The sequence below is a fragment of the Sardina pilchardus genome, chromosome 24 (assembly GCF_963854185.1).
Source record: "Sardina pilchardus chromosome 24, fSarPil1.1, whole genome shotgun sequence".
NCBI classification, from domain to species: Eukaryota; Metazoa; Chordata; class Actinopteri; order Clupeiformes; family Clupeidae; genus Sardina; species Sardina pilchardus.
The window spans coordinates 25,554,632-25,574,410 of NC_085017.1; the positions used below are offsets into that span (position 1 = coordinate 25,554,632).

The window sequence follows — 19,779 nt, forward strand, 5'->3', positions numbered from 1 at the left end:
CACCACAACATGCATCGAAATAATCAAAATAAGGACAATTAAGAACAATTCGCATCATGTCTGTCACCTTGACTACAATCACCACCTAATTAAGTGCAGTTCAGTGGTTCCATACAGTTTTGACATGTAGATGATGCTTTGAAGTAAGTAATCTGATTTTGGTGTATTGGGTCTAGATTGCAGTTAACAGCAGGGACTCTTGGGTTTGGGTCAGAACAGGTGGTTCCAGTACATCCAGTATGCGACATAAGAACACGTTCTCCTTAAACAGAAAGCTCTCTCACACTGCAAGGCGGTTTTAGGGAAGGGAGCGTTTAGTTTGTGCATTGTTCCCCAGGGCGTGTGTGCATATGGCATACAATTCAGATGTTGTAACCTGTCCACTGTCCGCTCCGCCTCTAGGCCTCTCCGAGAACTCAGCATACAGCAGCGACAGGTGCAGTGCGTCAACCTCACCGTGCCAGCTAAGAAATTAATGCTAGCACACTCCACTGATCAAGTTCGGGAAAGCTAATTGTCGAGAAGGCCTTTGCTGCGGCTGCCTGGCTTGTTTGGTCCTGTAAGGACACTATGTGCAGACTACTCTCTCGACAAGCCAAGCTAAGAGTAGTAACACCAAAGCAGCTATGGGTAAATCAACCGTAGCAGTTCGACAACCTCACATAACACTAGTAGTCTGTGACGTTAGCGAGCTAGCGAAGTAGCTACAAAATACCGTGAGAGGGAGAGGGTGTTTCAGAGAAAGATGTAACGTTGGCCCCATTCCATTACAATACTACTGAATGACTATGAACGGAAGCTAGCATTGCACTTTTTATTGTAAACAGCGTACCATAAAAACATGTCCAAAACGAATGTGAGGGGCATATTATACAGAAGGATGCTGACCATCTGAGGTGGCAACGCTGTTACTGTCAGCGAACTTTTGAATGAATTAGCAAGCTGCGAGAAAAGCGCAGCTCAGCCAGCTAAGACAGCATACACAACTCGCCGATTTTTACCTTATGGACAACCGTGACAACTTATTTAGTAAACGCACCCTTGGAATTTGTAGGCACATAATTTGAACGCAATGTAATATCGTGCCGAATAAGTGTAAGATAAAAGTAAAAAGTTGAAAACGCATTACTCACAAATTGAACCTCTCGTAGGCGGTCGCCATCATTACTTCCTGTGTTGACTTCATCACGTGACTGAAGTAAAAGAAGGTGTGGTTAGTGCGTTGACGTCATGTGGTATAAATTACTTTTCCTCGATAGATTTCGGACTCATTTGTGTAAAAGTAAATCTTATTAACCGGGAAAATAGTATTCAGACACTAATGTATATATTAGCATATAGTATACTATTTGGATTGCATTTATGTTTTGGGGTGGGGGTGGTGGAGGTAGGTGGATGTAACTTTATGTTATTGAAAACATGGCCTATTAACCTTTTCACCGGGTAAAAGCAGACGTCAGAAATGCATTGCTCATACTATTGTACTATTATCACCTGTGGGCCTACATCCATAAATAAAACCATAAGGAAATAGGCTACAGCCACTCACCCCTCATATTCCCCTCGGGGGAAAAAAACATGGGAACTCCCCGCACACACCTTGAGAGCATTACGCATAAACCAAGACACACAGGTTTCCATTTAACATCGAAGAATAACCATTCACACCACTCCAGCGCGCCTTTGTGGTTTGCAAATCGAGTTGGGGGAAATGTACTTCGCCAAGGGTCTCTCCCCCCTCTCTCCCTATACAACGGAGAGTGGAGAGAGGGGTGCGCAAAGTGCGCCGGTCCATTGTCAGATGCTATGATGCTACCCGATTTTCCTTACTTTGCCCACATGGTGGCGAGCATAACCTGCTGTGAAGGAATGTACTGTACGCACATCTAGTAACTTCGGGTGCTGGATATGGACACAAACGTAGTCAAAAGAAAGAATATCCGCACACTGTCTTAATGGCAAAGTAGAAACGTTTCGACCACTCAGGTCTTCGTCAGGTATATGACATAAGCATGAGCATAACCTACCTTACACCAACATTGCAGAAGAAGGACACTCAAAGATAACTGGATACCCCTAAAACACCAAAATTGAACACTTTGTATTGATTTAAATGTCTCTCGCCCTTATCTCTGGGTCACATGTCTTAAACATACTCTGATATGCTTTTACTTATGGATCCATGAAAGAGCATGTAATTAATCAATTAATTCGGATATTTAGTTTTGTAATTTGCTCAAGTTTGTATGACAAAATTAAAACATTTTTATTTGAAGTAAGGCCATTGTAAGCATCAGGCCTACTAATCACTCATTTCCTCTTTCAAAATCTGGGAGAGTTGTTACTATTCAGGCATAGTATCCTGATCCCATGTTCCAGTGAATGAATACTCACAAAGGGAGGGTGTCTCGCTGCATGCCTATGACATCATATCTAATCCAGGTGTGTTGTAGTATCTATGCGCTCACCTGTCTGTGTTAAGGAACTTACCATAAAACAAAAGGCACAGTTCGGCCCTTCTCAAACAAACCACAAACATACTGATTCAGCGGGTTTTCATGCTTCACACACAGTATGCTACAGTAGGCTACTTATTCAGCCCTTGCATAAATAGGTCATTGTGTAAATGTTCACACTACAGTCTTACTTTCGTAGCGTAGGTGTAGGCCTAGTCCAATTTTAGAATGATCTACAAGAATAGACTTCTATTTGTCATATCCTGGCGACAGACACCTGTACCTCTGGTTTATGGCTTTAATTATCCAAACATTAATATGGTTATGCTATTTGGAAAAAAAACTGGTCAAACTAAGTAGGGAGAATAGCAATATAAACAATAAACAATTCAATCAATCATATAATAACAATAACCATGGCATTTTAAGCAATACACAAAACACATAACAACAGAGTGCATATTGAACAAGTATTCCTAAAGACTCATCCTAAACATGTGATAATATGAGTGTAAAATATAGGACATGAAAGATTCACAACTGGAGTAAGGACAGTTTTTCAGGGAGCTTAAGGAAAAGTTTTTTTTTTTGAAAAGGCAGAGTCAATAATCAGTTAAAGATAAACAGATATTCCATTGCCTTGTGACCACTAGTGAGAGTCCAAAAGTCCTTGAAACTTTCACAGCTTTGAAATATGGGATCTCTCTCTTAAAACTTGTGATCTGACAACAAATTTACATCACAAGTGAAATTTCAGCCCTCACACGTCAGTTTCTTGGCTGAAATCTAAGATAACACGAACAGCAACTTTTGGTTTCATCTACGGAAGAAGGATTTCGCCGCCAGTTCCTCTTTGGTGGGCCTCAGAGACACCAGAGCGAAACTCTGGTTTGGTGCTCGGGACTGATGCCTGTGAGCACTCAGGAAGAGGGGGAGGCTGACAGCGAGTTCTGGACCACCCCCCTTCTCACCTCATGAAATTCCAACTCTTATCATCCCCAGCAGAGGTAGGTAAGACCTGCTGCTTTGATCACACTCCCTCTCATTCCGTTCCACTTCAAAGTGCTTCTCCCGGGCGGTAACGGCATCAGCCAGCTGGTCTTCTGTCAGCCAAGGCTGCTCGTGACAGCTTTCACAAACCCCACAACCCTTTTGTTTTTCAGGCCTTCATCACATGTTAGTCCTCTTACATATTCATTTCTCCAGTCTAGGAATCACAAGTTGCACATACTGTACTCTATTTAACATGCCATAGTGTATCACATGCCACATTATACTGAAGTGTTGATGGGAAAGCAGTGGTTCATAGTCTAGTGCAGTTGTCTATTCAGCATGTTGAAGAGTCACCGAGACGTCCTCCAAAAGATCAGGGGCCTTGTACATGTAAACTGGGTCACAAAATCTTGTCAATGGTCAATGACATGTCCATTTTCATATTGGAAAGAAAAGAAAAATGATTGGTAACACTAAAGTGGAACATATGAGCCATTACATTAATACAACTAATACTGTGCATATGCATAAGTGCTCAATAAAGCGAAATTACAACTTTATTAGGTGTCTATTCAACTATCTCGTATTCTTACTGAAAAGGTGATTTATTCTTTGTAAATCTTTCAGCAGTTGACTTTGTTTTTAGGTGATTGATATATTGTATGGACCAAAATAGAAACTTTACAGCCTTCTTGATACAGTATGTACTGTAACTCTGTCACACATATTCAGACCGTGTAATAGGATTCTGATGGTCTATAATTTGATCTATACCAGCAAGCTTGAGACCAACAGGATTTAACAAGAGTAATACATTAACTATTTAACAAGAATAATACATTAACTATAAAGTAAGAATAAGAAACGTCAAAAAAGATACAACTGTGCAGCAATGCTTAATACAAACCTTGTTGAATAGCCTACTAATTTACACATATCAGTAACATTATATTAATTAGCATGCGTTCCCTAAACTACTGTTACTAAATTATGGGCAGTAACATTTCCAATATGCAAAAATAAAAAAAACTTCCACAGAACAGATAATGTTAACAAAGTACTCTCAGGTCATGGCCTTGTTAGATGAGAATTCCCTCTTGTAAGTATTAGTTCTGCATGGTTAACGTGTAATGAAAGGAGAGAGTGTGTTGGTGAAGTGAAGAAAAGAACTCTGTATCTCCTCTCTGTGTTTAGGGGGTTCCCCCACCTGTGCGATCGCTTTTACGCATCTTCGTTCATGGCCTACTTTCATTTAAGGTCTCACTCTTTTTGTTCATTTGTCAAATGCTGTTACTTTTTTTCCGCCGCTACTCTCTTTCATGCGGTGAACCTCAGACCAAACAACTGGACTGTGACAATTGGCCTTCCTGTAGTAGCCTACTGGTTTCCTGCCAGGCACACGTTGGTGGAATATAGAAACCCCAATAAACACTTACCCTGCCCACTGGCAATGAAATACTTTTAAATACCATTCCATCCATATGAATGAATACATATTTATACTTAAGTAGTTATTTACAAATACTCTTCATACTGTTTGAACGCATTGTGGATGCAATAAATATAAAATAGTTTCTAGTAAGTTTAGAAAGATACTGTATTTCACTGGTTACTATACTAATATATTCTGTGACTGTTTCAAGAGTGGTGTTTATATTTAAACACCAGTGGTGTTTATATATATATATATATCTATGTATATATATATATATATATATGTGTGTGTGTGTGTGTGTGTGTGTGTGTGTGTGTGTGTCTGTGTGTGTATATATAAATGTATAGTAAGACTAATGCTGTTACATTAATAACACTTATGTGCGGCACAGTAAAAAAGGTTCGGTGCATCACAAGCACATACAGTAGACAAACACACGCACACGCACACACACACACACACACACACACACACACACACACACAAACACTGTGGGTGGATAAAACCCACCAAAATGTCTCACTAAAAGATTCCCTTCTCATAATCTTAATCACTTGTCTGTTAATCTGCTATTTTAAGCAGAAAGGGGAACTATGGCAAGAGTGTGAAATGAGTGGTATGTATATCACTATATCAATTTATCTATGGAGATATTTTAACTATATAAGTGCTAAATATAGAGGAATAAATGTAATTATTTATCTAAACATAAATGAATATATGTAAATATGCATGAATATTGCAATTACTTTTTGATATTTTGCTGATTAAACTCAAGATCCACATGATTTCTTGTTCTCTTAGATATACCATACAGTCACCAATGATACAATGATATGCCATACGATGATATACAATCACCAATGACATGCCATAAAATTATATGCCATACAATCACCAATGCTATGCAATAACCAATGATATGCCATACAATGATATACAATCACCAATGACGTGCCATAAAATTATATGCCATACAACCAATGCTATACAATAACCAATGATATGCCATACAAGCATGGTCTTCATGGTTATTAGTACACAAGGGAGTGTGCATCGATATGTCTGCTTCACCTACATTGTAAATCACTGTGTAAAATGTAAGGATGATGTTGTATAGTAGCCCACAGGACAAGATAGTTTAATGTTATCAAAAGTTACGCATATTTCATTGTTGGTGCTTTTTTTTAAATCATGAATTAGTGTGACTGCTACCTGCCCCAGTGACAGTAGTGACTCAAAAGTCATGAACGGGACACCTGACCGCATCGTTAGGATGTTCATTTTTTCCTCCACACGTACTCAGGAGGAGTGTTAACCGCATGAGGCAGCCTTCCATTCCTGCACTGTGTCTGCTCCACCGCCGACTCCTCGCTGTGGTCGCTAGTGGACTTTTCCTCACCCTCCTTAACATAGTTAATATATTTTATTTACAACTGTTTTTGCACCCTGATATAATCTAATAGTGATTTCATGATGTCTAAATGTCTGCAGTATACACTTTGACAAGCATGCAACACAGCATTGTCTTTGGGCGCCATAGTCAAGTTTCTGAATATTACTTGAGTAGGTATATATACATATCTGACCATTTAATGTGGAATTGCAATATGACAGTATATGTATGGCACAGTTAGAAAGCCTTTTATGGTCACTTGTCATCAGGAAACAACTGCAACAATTCACATATTAGTCATAAACAGGAAACACTAACACTGTAGGTACACTTAGGTAAGGTTGAGAACCATGCAGAAGCCTATTTTACTTTGTGTGTGCGTGTGTGTGTGTGTGTGTGTGTGTGTGTGTTTTGACAAAAGGAGTGCATAGATATGTGGAATAATACTGTAGAGTCTTCAAAGGAACATTAACACATTTGTCAGAGACCAACAACATTTAAAAGTTTTGCAATACACTGATTCACACTGAACACACGCCACAAAACCCAAAACCCAAAACACTGAGTCAGGTAATGAAATTAAACTACTGTCCCGTCAGTCCCCTGATAACATAATTTTCACTCCAAACAGTTGAAGGAAATAGAGGAGTGGTGACCAATTGTTTGGCTGGTGCGATGATTCGTTTAGCCTACAGTATATTTAGAATGGAGGAGGATGCATTGCATCACACACACACACACACACACACAAACTAGGATGGATGAGCGAAGAGTGATGTGATATAAGTTGACTGAGGAAATGACACTGTTAACATTTGACATACTGACATTGTAAAATTTTTTAGTGGCACTGTGGACATACATGATTGTTGTTAATCCCATTTAATAAAGTTATTGTTACATATACATTTTGTTGCTGATGGTCAGAATAAAGGTACAGTTAGGTTCAATTAGTATCATGGTCATCATGGCTATTAGTACACAAGGGAGTGTGCACCTATAGGTCTGCTTTCCCTACTGTGTAAAATGTAAGGATGATGTTAGTTTAATGCTATCATAAGTTATACATATTTAATTGGTGCTTTTTTAATCATAATAGTTAGTGTTACTACTACCAGCGCCAGACAGTGCCAGTTAGGTAAATTACTGTCCTGTCAGTCCCCTTCAAGAGAGGCTGTCACATTAAAGTGAAACTATAAATGTAGAAGATAACATGTGTTTCTAATGAAGGATTAGTAGCCCGATTTATTTTGAGATAAGACGTAATTTTGACTCCAAAAAGTGTGGTGTGGTGACCAATTGATGGCTGGTGTGATGATACGTTTAACTATATTTAGAATGGAAGAGGACGCATCACACACACACACACACACACACACACACACACACACACACACACACACACACACACAATACCAGGAGGGATGAGCCCAGAGTGATGTCACTGGATGATTTCGCAAAAAGATGTGGATTGTGATTTTTAAAATGTGACGAGGATGCCATCATTGTCATCTGGAGCAAAAAGTCCATGCTATTGTATAATTGATCTGGACCTGATTAATGATCCTAATGCCACCATTACGCTGTACACACCTAAAGTGAATGGAAACCCTTTTTAAAGTCGATGTTTCCTGAAAGACTTGTCATACAGTACATGATTTATGGTTTGCTGCAGAACTGATCTGGAGTATGGATAATCATACTGGATAACTATTGGGTTAAATGGGAGCAAAGGTTGACAGTCAAATAAGTGAAACAGAAGAAAAAAACACAAATCTATAATTAGATCTCAGAAACGTAAAAGAAGAAAACCCCATCATCACAACAAATCAAAATCTCACTTTTCATTTTTGTCTTGGTGAACAATGAGAGGAAAGCCCAAGGGAAACCTATATAGACAATTTTTCCATCCCAGAAAGTGTACACTGACAAAGGAGAAGTTCAGAACGTGTATGAGCGTGAGTAGGATTTGTGGGCGTGTGTGTGTGTCTGTGTCTGTGTGTGAGTGCGAGGCACTGCACGCATGCGTTGAATCTGCTTTCTCAAGCGTGAAATCTTCATGGTTTCCCCTGCGCCTCCACACACACACACTCACTCTCCGGCGTTGACACTGTGTGGTGACATCACTGGAGTTTCCCCTATGGGCTGAGTTAAGCTGGCTCTCTGAGAGAATATATACCACACAGCCAGCCACATCACAACCAGAACAGCTCAGAGCCCTCTGATAATCAAAACAGTAAACATCTACTGTACCTATTGAACAAGGAACTACAGTACAGAAAGAATGGCCCAAGACATGAAGAGCACTGTTGTGGAGGTTGGGCTGCAGGGAGCTGGAGCCGTGGAGGAGCAGACAAAGATGACGGGCGCCTCACGGCCCTCAAAGAGCTGGAAGATTGGTATGGCTCTACTGGCCATAGGACTGTGTGCTGCTTCTGCCATCTTCTTCACAATCAACAACAACCAGGTGAGCCTCTCAACCTACAAACACACTTGCCTGAGAGCAAGAAAATGTGTGAAGACAGTGAAGTAGAATAGCTAATGATAACACGAATTTGATTGTAGGTGTTCATGCTTACTTACGTGCCCAGTAAAGTGGGCAAATAGATTTCAGGATGAATAAAATAAAAATAAACACAGTCATGCATGATGTTTAAAACTGATCTCTTTCTCTCTCTTTCTCTGCATTGTTGTCAAAACAGAAACGAGATGTCACAGAGGGAAGTGAAGGTGAGATTGGTTTCTCCTCTGTGGTTTCCTGACCCGTTTTGTTGAATCTGCTGTTGTGTGTTCCTTTGACCCTTTGCTTCCTTGTCCCTAAAATGTGTCTGTCTCTTCTCCAGGTTTGACACACCATTTGAGACAAATCTCTAAAAGGCACCAAGGGACCAACCAAATGGCCATTCATTTAGAAGGTGAGTGCTTCAGTGATGATGTGTAGAGGCACTCAATGTGGGTGGTGTGTAGGGACCCAATGTGTTGGGTGGTGTGTCTGCTTAGGGCATCTAGGTTTCTGTACACTGTCACTCCTGGTCTCACTTTTGCAAATATGACAATAGTGCAGAGAAACCTGTGAAGACCGGACAGTAATTAGACAGTTAACCACTACACCAGACAAGCATCTTACCACAACCACCACAGCAGGACTAGACCTGGTTGTGAGGCAGGGTGGCCTGGGAAGATGGTTTACAGGCCAGCAGGTGTGACTGGGATGTTGCTTAGTAAAGGACTCAAACTAATCTACATGCCCTAATGAAGACCAATTGTGGTCAAAGCATGTATGGAGCTTTTTCTATGAATTAGCCAGCCATTATACCTTCCTCTGTCACCATTCCTGGTGTGCCTGGATTTTTCTCCTTAACACAAACTAATCTACATGCCCTAATGAAGACCAATTGTGGTCAAAGCATGTTGGAGTTTTTTTCCTATGAATTAGCCAGATACAAATAAAGACTTTTTAAATATACCTTCCTCTGTCACCATTCCTGGAGTGCCTGGATTTTTCTCCTCAACACAAACTAATCTCTTCCCTCTTCCTCTTGCAGGAGAGAAGGGTGCCAACACTTTGACGTGGAGCGTCGACACCGACCAGGCCTTCGAAAGGGGCCTGAAGCTGGTGGACAACGAGATCGTTATTCCCAAGAAGGGCATGTACTTCGTCTACAGCCAGGTGTCCTTCAGCATCCGCAACTGTGGCCCTGAGCAGGACCTGCTGAGCCACGCCGTCATGCGCCAGTCGAAGGTGTTCGACGGGAAGCGGGCGCTGCTGCGAACGGTGCGCTCCAGCTGCGAGCGCAAGTCGGCGCAGGAGGACGACTACTGGTACGGCGCCATCAACCTGGGAGCCGTCTTCAGCCTGGAGGAGGGCGACCGGCTGAGCACCCTCACACAGCCCATGGCCTCCGTGGAGGACGAGAGTGGGAAGACCTTCTTTGGAGTGTTTGCTCTCTAAGTGTGTGTGTGTTTGTGTGTGTGTGTGTGTGTGTGTGTGTGAGTGAGACTCAGTGAATGTATGATCTGATGTGTCTCAGGAGGGAATAGGAGAGCAATATTTCAAGTTGTGAAAAGAAAGAATTGTTTTATGTTAAAACAATGTTCTCTCCGTTGTGGAGCTGATGATCATGATCTCATGTGGGTACTGATGTAGAATATGCACAGTGTTATATATTTTATTTATATATTTACATTCATATTTCACTGTGATGACTGTGGACCACTACATAAGACTAACAGCCAACCCAAGGCTGTAATGAATGTATTGTATTTAATTGACTTCATTATTTATTTTTATAATGTATTTTATTTATATATTTGAATGTGTGCACATTGCTGGCAATAACGTATGCTGTCTGTATTTATATTTATATGTATATTCATAGAGTTTTGTAATTATTTATTTATTTAAATAAAAAATAAACTTGTGAAACTTAACTTTACTATTTGTCAGATGCTATTTGTTTAAAGAACACTCACATATATGTAAGGAATAATGTATTGTGCGCCAGTCATTACAGGGGCTAGGACCTTGACACATACACACCTACAGACACAGACTACTTACAACACACACAATCTTCCTTCACTGTTGCTTTGTGTCTTCCAATCTGTCCTGCATGTCAGTCTATCTGACAAATTGCTTTCAAATCATTTTCTTTAGCATCAGTCCAGAATCCATGGAGGTATTCAAGGCTAGTTTGGCTATCACCATACTAAGCTTTTTAGACTGAACATTAGTATGGGGAGGGAAGTTCAGGCAGGGTTCACCCAGCCTAATTCTAGGCCTAAATCTAGGCAAGAAGTAGGTTATTCTTGCTCATTGGAATACCCTGTGTTGGACCATGGAAACAGGGGCTCCCCCCTAATGCAAGGTGGGAGAGTGAGAGTAATTGCATAACTTTCCATTGAAATGAAGTCACACTCATAAGTAATCACAGGACCCCCACCCACTCACAGACCTATTCATAGTGACATAACAGGAGCCTATTGAAACTCATGACCAGTATATGGTCAAGTTCCTCCACCTCCTCCAGAGGTACACTTCCTCCCTGGCACACACACACACACACACACACACACACACACACACACACACACACACACACACACACACACACACACACACACACACACACACACACAGTGTGCGGTCATCTCACCCAATCATCATGTGTGCTTGGCTTGTAGACATGAAATAGCACCATTCATGTGATTGTAGATGTGATATTGTTGTGACCCCCTCTTCCTCTCTTGTGCTCGCTAAGGGAAGCTCCACAAAGACAGGGATGTGCCATGGAGACCACGAGCTCCAGGGGACCACTTCCGCCGGCGCTGCGGATTTTTCGCCCTCTCTGTCTCTCTGACGCCTGTTCGCGATGGTTTCCATTCGCAGATCTGTTTCCTCCAAGACATAACTATAGCCTGCGGTCGGCTGAGATAAGGGGAAGTCCCTGCTCCTGTGCTTGGGCTCTTTGTGATACTTGTTGGGCTTTTCAGGGCAAACCCCCCACCCGCAATGGCCACAATTAAACACAAATCACCCGCATACTCTCAATCTAACACCTACATGTACACAGAAAAAGATAACAAATTAACAACACTGGAAGGAAACACCTCCATAGGGGGCTCCTTTAATACTACCCCCCCCCCCCATAATAACAACAGTCCATCCAATAAGCATTTCAATTCAAAGTAATTCAGTAGTGATGAATTCTCAGTAAAAAACAACTTGTTTATTGAGTCACCAAATCAGAACTACAGTAATCACATTTCACATCGTCTCTAGACTCTAAAGCAGTCAATATAAATATCTTTTTTTTAATAGCATGTGCGAATACAATTTATACTTCTGTGTTTAAGAATACATTTATCATGTACATACATATCATTTACAATTGTGCATGTCATTATTCATATAAACATCAATGATATCTATCATCAGACAGAAACAGAAACAGGAACAGGAACAAGATCATGAGAGACAAGATTGTGAGCCAATATTCACAAAGAGTTTTAAACGGCGTGGATGATTGTAGGGGAGTTTACTGTTCAACCCCTGATTCTTGAGAATAGCGCTCATATGTTTTTCTATCATATGAAAAAAGTCAGTAAAGTTTGTCTGTCTTTCACTGCAGTGTGTGTGTGTGTGTGTGTGTGTGAGGGAGAGAGGGGAGGGGTGCAGTACTTCAGTTCCCTTTTAGTGTTTCCTATGAAACCTTGCTTATCAGCGTTCAGTTCCACATGTCCAGCCCAGGCGAGACTATGACCTCATTCTAATTAGCAGTGATGACCAATCACTGACTAGTTCAGCTGCTGGATCTGTGAGGCTGCTCTCTGTGACACCTGAACTGTACTGCACAGTATCTGGCAGGTTTGATTCACACAGCATCACAATAATGTACAAATAAAACAAAGCCCATTTTTTTTCAGCCGAAAATGTCTTGCTGTGCGCTCTCTGTGTCCTGTATTCGGTGCATAACGCTGACATCTATGCATCCCTGCACACAGACATGGAAGAAGCAAGCCACGGCGGGTTCAACTTGAAAGTGACACCATGGTGCAATGATTTCATTTAGAAACTTTCGAACGGAGACAGGAAAAGCCATAAGAAAGAGGCCGGCTATGCAACGGAACGGAACGGAACGCTACTGCACTGCACCACTTTCCGGTGTGTGTGTGTGTGTGTGTAGGTGTGAATGCTAGAGAGACAGACATACACACTCATCACACACCCTTTTCCAAGAATTATAAGGTAAACTGAAATCACCGAAATCAATTGAACTGGACAGGTAGTACTGTGCAAAGGTATTGGGCACTTAAGTTGCTGCACAAAACAACTTCAGCAGTTGCTTTCTGACATTATTATAGCACTAGTTTGCCAACGTATTGTGTATTTTATATTCTAAAACATCCAATGAGTTTTCCAGTGAGACATTTGTAGGCCATAAAAGTAAGAAAAATATCAACACAAACTACATTGCAGATTGAAGAACTACAAGTCATCAGCCACTGGAAGAAACCAGTGTAATCTGGAATTATATAGTGAAAGAATCAAGACTAAATGCAATAAAGAACTGTGATAATAACTCCAAAATGCCTGCCAAATAGCTTGTACAGGTGTACACATAAGTCAACTGATGCTTCTCAAAACAAAGGGAGGTTGATATTTCATAAGTAAAAATGGTTCATGTCATTCTTTTTTAAAGCATCCAGTAAAGTACAGTTTAACACAAGTGCCACGAACATTTGCACAGTACTGTCTTTCGCATCCAGACACATTCAAACGTGCCGATTGTGTTCAAATATGACTTCAGAGCCGCTTGCCTGGCTACTCTACTCTACACCAGTAGAGGGCGCTAGTGAGCGCTGCTGTCAGGCTCCACCGTGCAGCTGTGGCAGCTCCCTCCAGATGTGTGAGTGGATGAGCGCAGTGAGACAGGTCGGAGGAGGGAAAGGGGTCACCTAAGGTGAGGCTTCAGCTAGATAGCGCTGGAGGGTCTTTTTTTTTCTGTTTTGCCCATATCTCATGGAATCACTCATCAAATCCTTCCAGATTGTTAACTTATACCTTTCTGAACACAAAAGTGTATCACACACACACACAAACACACATACGCACACACACACACACACACAGACACACACACACACACACACACACACACACACAGACACACGTTACATATTAGTCAACACTAACTTTCTTACGCTTCATGTCAGATAATAAACAGGTCAAGTCCAGTCAGGCCATATGCTAAAGATGGTATGCACATCCACCTCTATCATGTTTACCATCATGCAGCTGAAAGCCCCTCAGGCCTCCCGAGAGGTTAGTGGTGTAGTGTGTGGTGTGGTGACATGGGGGAGATAAAGGTTCACCTAAGGTGAGTATTCAGGTGCATCAGATTGGATTTTTTTTTTTGTTTGTTTGTTACATGGAAAATCACTCAGCCTTTCGTAATGACTCAACAGTGCACCCCCCCATCTTAAGACACCCCCACGGGTCTCATCTGTGTCATCTCACTGTGAGTGTGGTTTGATTTCCTGCTAAAACAACAAGCCAAAACATCGATTTCCACCCCATCAAAACCAAAACGGCACATCCTCCCCCTCACAGGCTATGTGCAAAGAGAGGGAAAAAGAAAGAGAGAAAGAGGGGGAGAAAGAGAGAGAGAGAGAAAGAGAGAGAGAAAGTGCACGTTTGTTCTCCCCTTCCCCCTTCAAGTTCCTCGCACTCTGTCTCATCCTGCACAAAGAGAGGGAAAGAGAAAGAGAGAAAGAGGGGGAGAACGAGAGAGAGAGAGAGAGAAATGCATGTTTGTTCTCCCCTTCAAGTTCCTCGTACTCTGTCTCATCCTCCTCTCCCCCTCCTCCACCTCCTCCTCTGCTCCTGCCACCTCCTCTCCTCCTCTTCTCCTCCTCCTCCTCCTCCTCCTCCTCCTGCGCTCCTCTGCGGTCTCCTCTCACTTGTAGAGCAGGGGCAGGCGGCTGGTGTGGCAGTGGTTGCGGCTGATCTTGCCGTCGGGCTGGTAGAGGTTGGAGGAGTTGGAGAAGGACGGGGGCAGCGCGTGGTTGTCGGAGGCGGGCAGCGGGTAGCCCGGCGGGGGCAGCAGGGCCTTGGGGTCGCCCTGCGGGGCGGAGACTGGCGGCGCGCTGTGGTTCTGGGTGCCCGAGGACGGACGCCGGCGCGAGCGCAGCGCCTGCCTCTCGGACAGCTGGTTCCGCAGGTCGGACACCCTCTCCTCCTTCTGCAGAGAGAACACACCACACACACATGTTTTATGCTTTATGTTTCATTTATTATATTATTATATCATATTTAATGTACATTAATCAACATGGCCTTGTAGAACATGTAAATGCACCCGATTTAGTCACAGACTAATTTCCATCTGCAGGTGTCACATACATATGTGACATCATTTATATATGTGACCCTGTAAAGCGGAACCAGTCGTTTCGGTAAAATTTATTAAATTAAGTTATTGTGCTCACGTGAACGGCCATAAACTAAGCTTTCCAACGATATGTATATCGAGGGTATTACACAAACTATCGCTAAGATAACCGCATCTAAAGTTGACATGGTTCTCCTGTCACGATATGCCAGAAGAGGAGAAATCACCTTTTTAAGCAGCGCGTGCACAACGGGAATGACAGCAAATGTGTTGAATCTTCGCCGGGTTTAACAGTCAAAACGTATGTTTTTCCGTGAAATGCGGTCACGATATGAAACTTTAGACTGTATACAGTCGAATTATGCAAAAACGTGAAATTCGACATTTTAACCCGGAAGTTTTGTTATTGTTGATTTTCTCAAAATAACGTTGTGCGCAAAACGACTGATTTCGCTTTGAATAGTCACAAATGTGTTATGACAGCGTGACATCAAATAAAATGCAGATATAAAAAAATAATGTAAAGAAAATATATGTGTAACTGGGCAGAAAGACCTGTAGTTTTGCATCTGCCGTGGGGGCCAACTGATACTTTTTCATACGTTACTGAATTTCTCAGACACTATACACACACACACACACACACACACACACACACACACACACACACACACACACACACACGCAAGTCAAATGACATACATAAACGCAATGTTTTGGCCTTCTAAGGTCAAAGTTATATGTTCTTCAGAAACCCTTTTCCTGTTTAGTCTGAAGGCTAAAAATACTATCTTCAGACATGTGATGGGAAAGAAAGTATGTGGGCCTTGGTGCACTTAGTGTGTGACTAAGTGTGTGGTGTGTGTTTGTGTACTGTACGTGTACGCTGGGTGTGATTTGTAAGGGGGGGATGGGGAGATTTCCCTCCTTCTGGTTTTCCTATCTTTACCTCTGCTACACCATTTTTTTTATCTCTGGTGGGCACAGGACTCCCCCCTTGATAGCAATGAATGCAAATTCACAACAATCACACCATGCTTGTATGTGTACATGTAATGGGAAAGAATGTTTGTGGGCATTGGTGCACTTAGTGTGAATTATGACTATGGTGTGTTTGTGTGTGTGTGTGTGTTTAAGTATATGTGTGTGTAAGTATATGTGTGTGTGTGTGTGTGTGTGTGTGTGTGTGTGTGTGTATGTGTTTGAGTACGTGTGTGTACGTGTGTGTGTGTGTGTGTTTGTGCACGTCTGTGTGTGTATGTGCGTGCGTGCATGCGTGAGTGTGTTTGTGTAAATGTGTCTGTACATGTGTGTATGTGTGTGTGTGTGTGTGTGTGTGTGTGTGTGTGTACCTCCTGGATGATCCTCTGCAGCTCTTTGTTCTCTCTCTCCAGCTGTCGGCTCTTCTCCTCGTCGTTGTTGTTGGTGGACGAGCCCGTCTTCATCGTCTCCTGCTGGTCCGACTGCCACTCGCCACGCGTAATCAACCTCCGCATCTGGCACACACACACACACACACACACACACACACACACACACACACACACACACACACACACACACACACACAGACACAGACACACAGACAGACACACAGACACAGACACACACACACACACACACACACACACACACACACACACACAGACACAATGCACTTCATGAGCCTGATGTCTTGATGTCTTGTCTTGTGGCTCTTTTCTAACACTCACATTGACCGAGCTGGTTTGATTTTTTTGTGAGTGTGAACGAGGGGGATCATTAATCATTACAGGCACGGCACGGCACTCCACATAACATCTCACTTCAGCTCAAGCACAGTCTGTTCCATAGGACTGCCCCAGCATGTACTGTATGGCCCAGACAACATGACAAACGACCGTAGGCTGTAATGGGGGGCTATTAACACGGCGCTCCTCTGCGTTCGAGAGCCGGTAGAGTGGGTGGACGTGGGCGGAGAGAGTGTCCATCTCCACCGGGCACTCGCATGCCCGCTCTCGTCACACACACCAGCGGGCAGCGCTGCTGCTGCTGCTGCTGTGCCGGAACCTCTCATCGGTGACCGGGCATCTCCGAGGGGGAAAAAAACGAACGGGCGTCCGAAGCACACGACCGCCGTTAACGGCGAGAGACGGACTGAGATTTCAAATGGCTTGTTATTCATTATGTCCCCTCTATGATCTCCGACAGCCAATGCTTCTAATTTGTGTCCCCTATGCGGTGACATATCAGCCTCGACTTTAAAGACTTTTTATATTGGAGCAGGAGGAGGATATTAATGACACACCGCGCGTCGACGCGTAAACAACTTCCCCGGAGAGATCTGAGGCTCTCGCTACTTCACTAAAGAAAATAATGAGCGTTGCATAGCAGTTAATGTGGCTTGTGTGTCGATAGCAAATCATTACTGTTTTCCGAAGTTGTTTAAACATTGAAACACGAGGTCCAATTACTGGAATCAGCAACACACAAAACCTTAAGCCACAGCTGCAAAAGCTGCAAGTGCATTTCCTGTTTAGTAATTCCATCACTTAGTTTAAAGAAAAACAAACACCATTCTATACATAAAGCCACATCCTGATTGCAGGAGACTATGCAGCAACGAGACACCTTGAAATGTTAATGTCATTCAGCTTTTAGTTGCGAAATTACCACTGGTGATGTTGAAAATGACAACTGGTTGTGTGACAATGTATATATATAATTTAAACTTTTGAGGCAAAAGGCTACTATGTATACACAATTTAAAACCTAACACTGACATTCAAAATGGTATACAGTACTTTACGAGTTGCAATGGAGAAAATGCACTGGTCTGCGTACAGTCATTTCTTTATGTAGTCAGTGAAGTTCATAAAGGTAGGAGCAGGCTTCACTCAAGACTTATAACTTTTTTAGAGTGCTGACCAAAGTATAGACTATCATGGAAACAAGAGATAGGCCGCACTATGCATAAACAATCATTTATTCACACAGACGCGTTTCGGCGCTCTGCCTTCCTCAGTGTGTCACACACTGAGGAAGGCAGAGCGCCGAAACGCGTCTGTCAGTGTCAGTGTCAGACAGTCAGTGATCATGTAGATAATACAGGCATTTGCACAACACAAGCCATTTAAAGGGACACTTCACCGATTAGCATTAAGCTTCGTATCTTTAAAAAAACAGTCATGTTTTCGAATGGTCGAGCATCATTCCCTCAGTTTGCAGATGGGAGAAATACAGATTTCAATGAAACCCATGAATAGGACTTCCTGCTTTCAATGATGTAAAATGATGATTTTTACATCAATGAAAGCAGGAAGTCCAACATTGAAATCCGTATTTCTCCCATCTCAAAGCAAACTGAGGGAATGATGCATGACCATTCAAAAACATGACGATGATGAAGCTTAATGCTAATCGGTGAAGTGTCCCTTTAATGTGATAGCATCAACAATATGTGAAAGACACTGCATGAATATCTTCATTACCGCCCAAACTGTTCTCATGCATTGAACACACTTCATTTGACATAAGATTCTTACCAGAAGACAACTCACTCGTTGTATGGTACAATGTAAGTAAAGATACACAGGGCAGTCGATATGAATGGGACAACATACTGAAGCGTAGTGTTTTGGATGGGAACTGTATCAGCCTTACACCAAAAATACAAAGGCATAATTGCCTTATACACTGAAGGAACATGTGAACCTTCTGATGCAAAACACACATAAAAAGATAATTTCCCATGTGGTTTTAGCAGCATACGTACAGTGACTTGCATTCAGTGTGTGTAGCCATACAGGAACAGTGTTTTTAAAAGAAATCAGTTCTACTCTCAGTCAATGGAGCGCAATCACAAAAAGCATAACCGGATGTGTTTGAGTTTCAAAACTGTTGAAAACTTCCCCAGAATCAATCTGCCTGCTTGTGTGAATGCTACAGGGCAGATATCTACCGCATAATGCAACCGCAGATAAGCCAATACCAAGAATAGGCTCAGCTAACGGTGGACCTGCAGCAGTGCGAAGATATGCAATGTTTTTTTTTTTTCACTTGACACTGTAGTGTGTGTGTGTGTGTGTGTGTGTGTGTGTGTGTGTGTGCGTGTGCATGTGTGCTTACCTTAGGGACAAACAGCACCACTAAAGTGATGTAGACAGAGAAGACGATGGCCAGGGAAGCGAAAGCAAAGGAGGCATCCTGCTTGGACGACAAGATCATGGTGACCGGAGCGGTGATCATACACAAAACCTACAGAAGTAAAGAGAGAGAGAGAGGGGGGGGAGATAAAGAGAGAGGAAGAGGGAGAAGGGGAAAGAGTGAGGGATAGAGAGAGAGAAAAGAAAGAAAGGTCATACACGGCACCATAGGAGGAGAGAGCACTCTCCTACAAAGAGCAAGACCCACAAAGAGTGACATGAGCCAATCCCTTAATTCAACAATTCAATTCACACAGTTCAAGTGCAGCCTTCACTACGGCTACACAATAGATTTCCAAAGCTTGCACAAAATCATAATACCATAAAATCATTCAGATAAAAGTTCTTTTTTTTTTCAATTACGCTGCAAAGACGGATACACCCCACTGCAGACTTTGGGGGGGGGGGGGGTGATTAAAAG

At 42.4% G+C, this 19,779-nt stretch overlaps 3 protein-coding genes across 3 annotated transcripts in view; 1 reads left to right on the forward strand and 2 right to left on the reverse strand.

Annotated features, from left to right (window-relative positions):
• sacm1la (SAC1 like phosphatidylinositide phosphatase a) overlaps positions 1–1,198 on the reverse strand; it is a 17,551-nt gene extending 16,353 nt beyond the window's left edge. Inside the window, exon 1 of the mRNA XM_062530057.1 lies at positions 1,134–1,198. Within this exon, the coding sequence (XP_062386041.1) occupies positions 1,134–1,186 (53 nt within the window). The 5' untranslated portion in view covers positions 1,187–1,198. The remainder of the gene's footprint in view (positions 1–1,133) is intronic.
• Positions 1,199–8,461: 7,263 nt separating this feature from the next.
• LOC134072639 (tumor necrosis factor-like) lies at positions 8,462–10,627 on the forward strand. The gene is made up of 4 exons (XM_062529429.1): positions 8,462–8,747; positions 8,983–9,010; positions 9,124–9,195; positions 9,826–10,627. The coding sequence occupies exons 1-4, from the start codon at positions 8,565–8,567 to the stop codon at positions 10,230–10,232; spliced, it is 690 nt and encodes a 229-aa protein (XP_062385413.1). The 5' UTR covers positions 8,462–8,564; the 3' UTR covers positions 10,233–10,627.
• Positions 10,628–11,993: 1,366 nt separating this feature from the next.
• The window catches only part of gabbr1b (gamma-aminobutyric acid (GABA) B receptor, 1b), a 102,223-nt gene continuing 94,437 nt past the window's right edge, over positions 11,994–19,779 (reverse strand). Inside the window, exons 22-24 of the mRNA XM_062529994.1 lie at positions 19,282–19,410; positions 16,527–16,670; positions 11,994–15,024 (exon numbers count right to left, since the gene is read on the reverse strand). Of these exons, the coding sequence (XP_062385978.1) occupies positions 14,740–15,024; positions 16,527–16,670; positions 19,282–19,410 (558 nt within the window). The 3' untranslated portion in view covers positions 11,994–14,739. The remainder of the gene's footprint in view (positions 15,025–16,526; positions 16,671–19,281; positions 19,411–19,779) is intronic.

What these genes read in the sequence shown, in the direction of transcription:
- LOC134072639 (XM_062529429.1), top strand. Translation starts at nt 8,565, where the DNA reads ATGGCCCAAGACATGAAGAGCACTGTTGTGGAGGTTGGGCTGCAGGGA. An exon ending in TCACAATCAACAACAACCAG is followed by an intron (nt 8,748 to 8,982) that starts GTGAGCCTCTCA and finishes TTGTCAAAACAG; the next exon opens with AAACGAGATGTCACAGAGGG. An exon ending in AATGGCCATTCATTTAGAAG is followed by an intron (nt 9,196 to 9,825) that starts GTGAGTGCTTCA and finishes TTCCTCTTGCAG; the next exon opens with GAGAGAAGGGTGCCAACACT.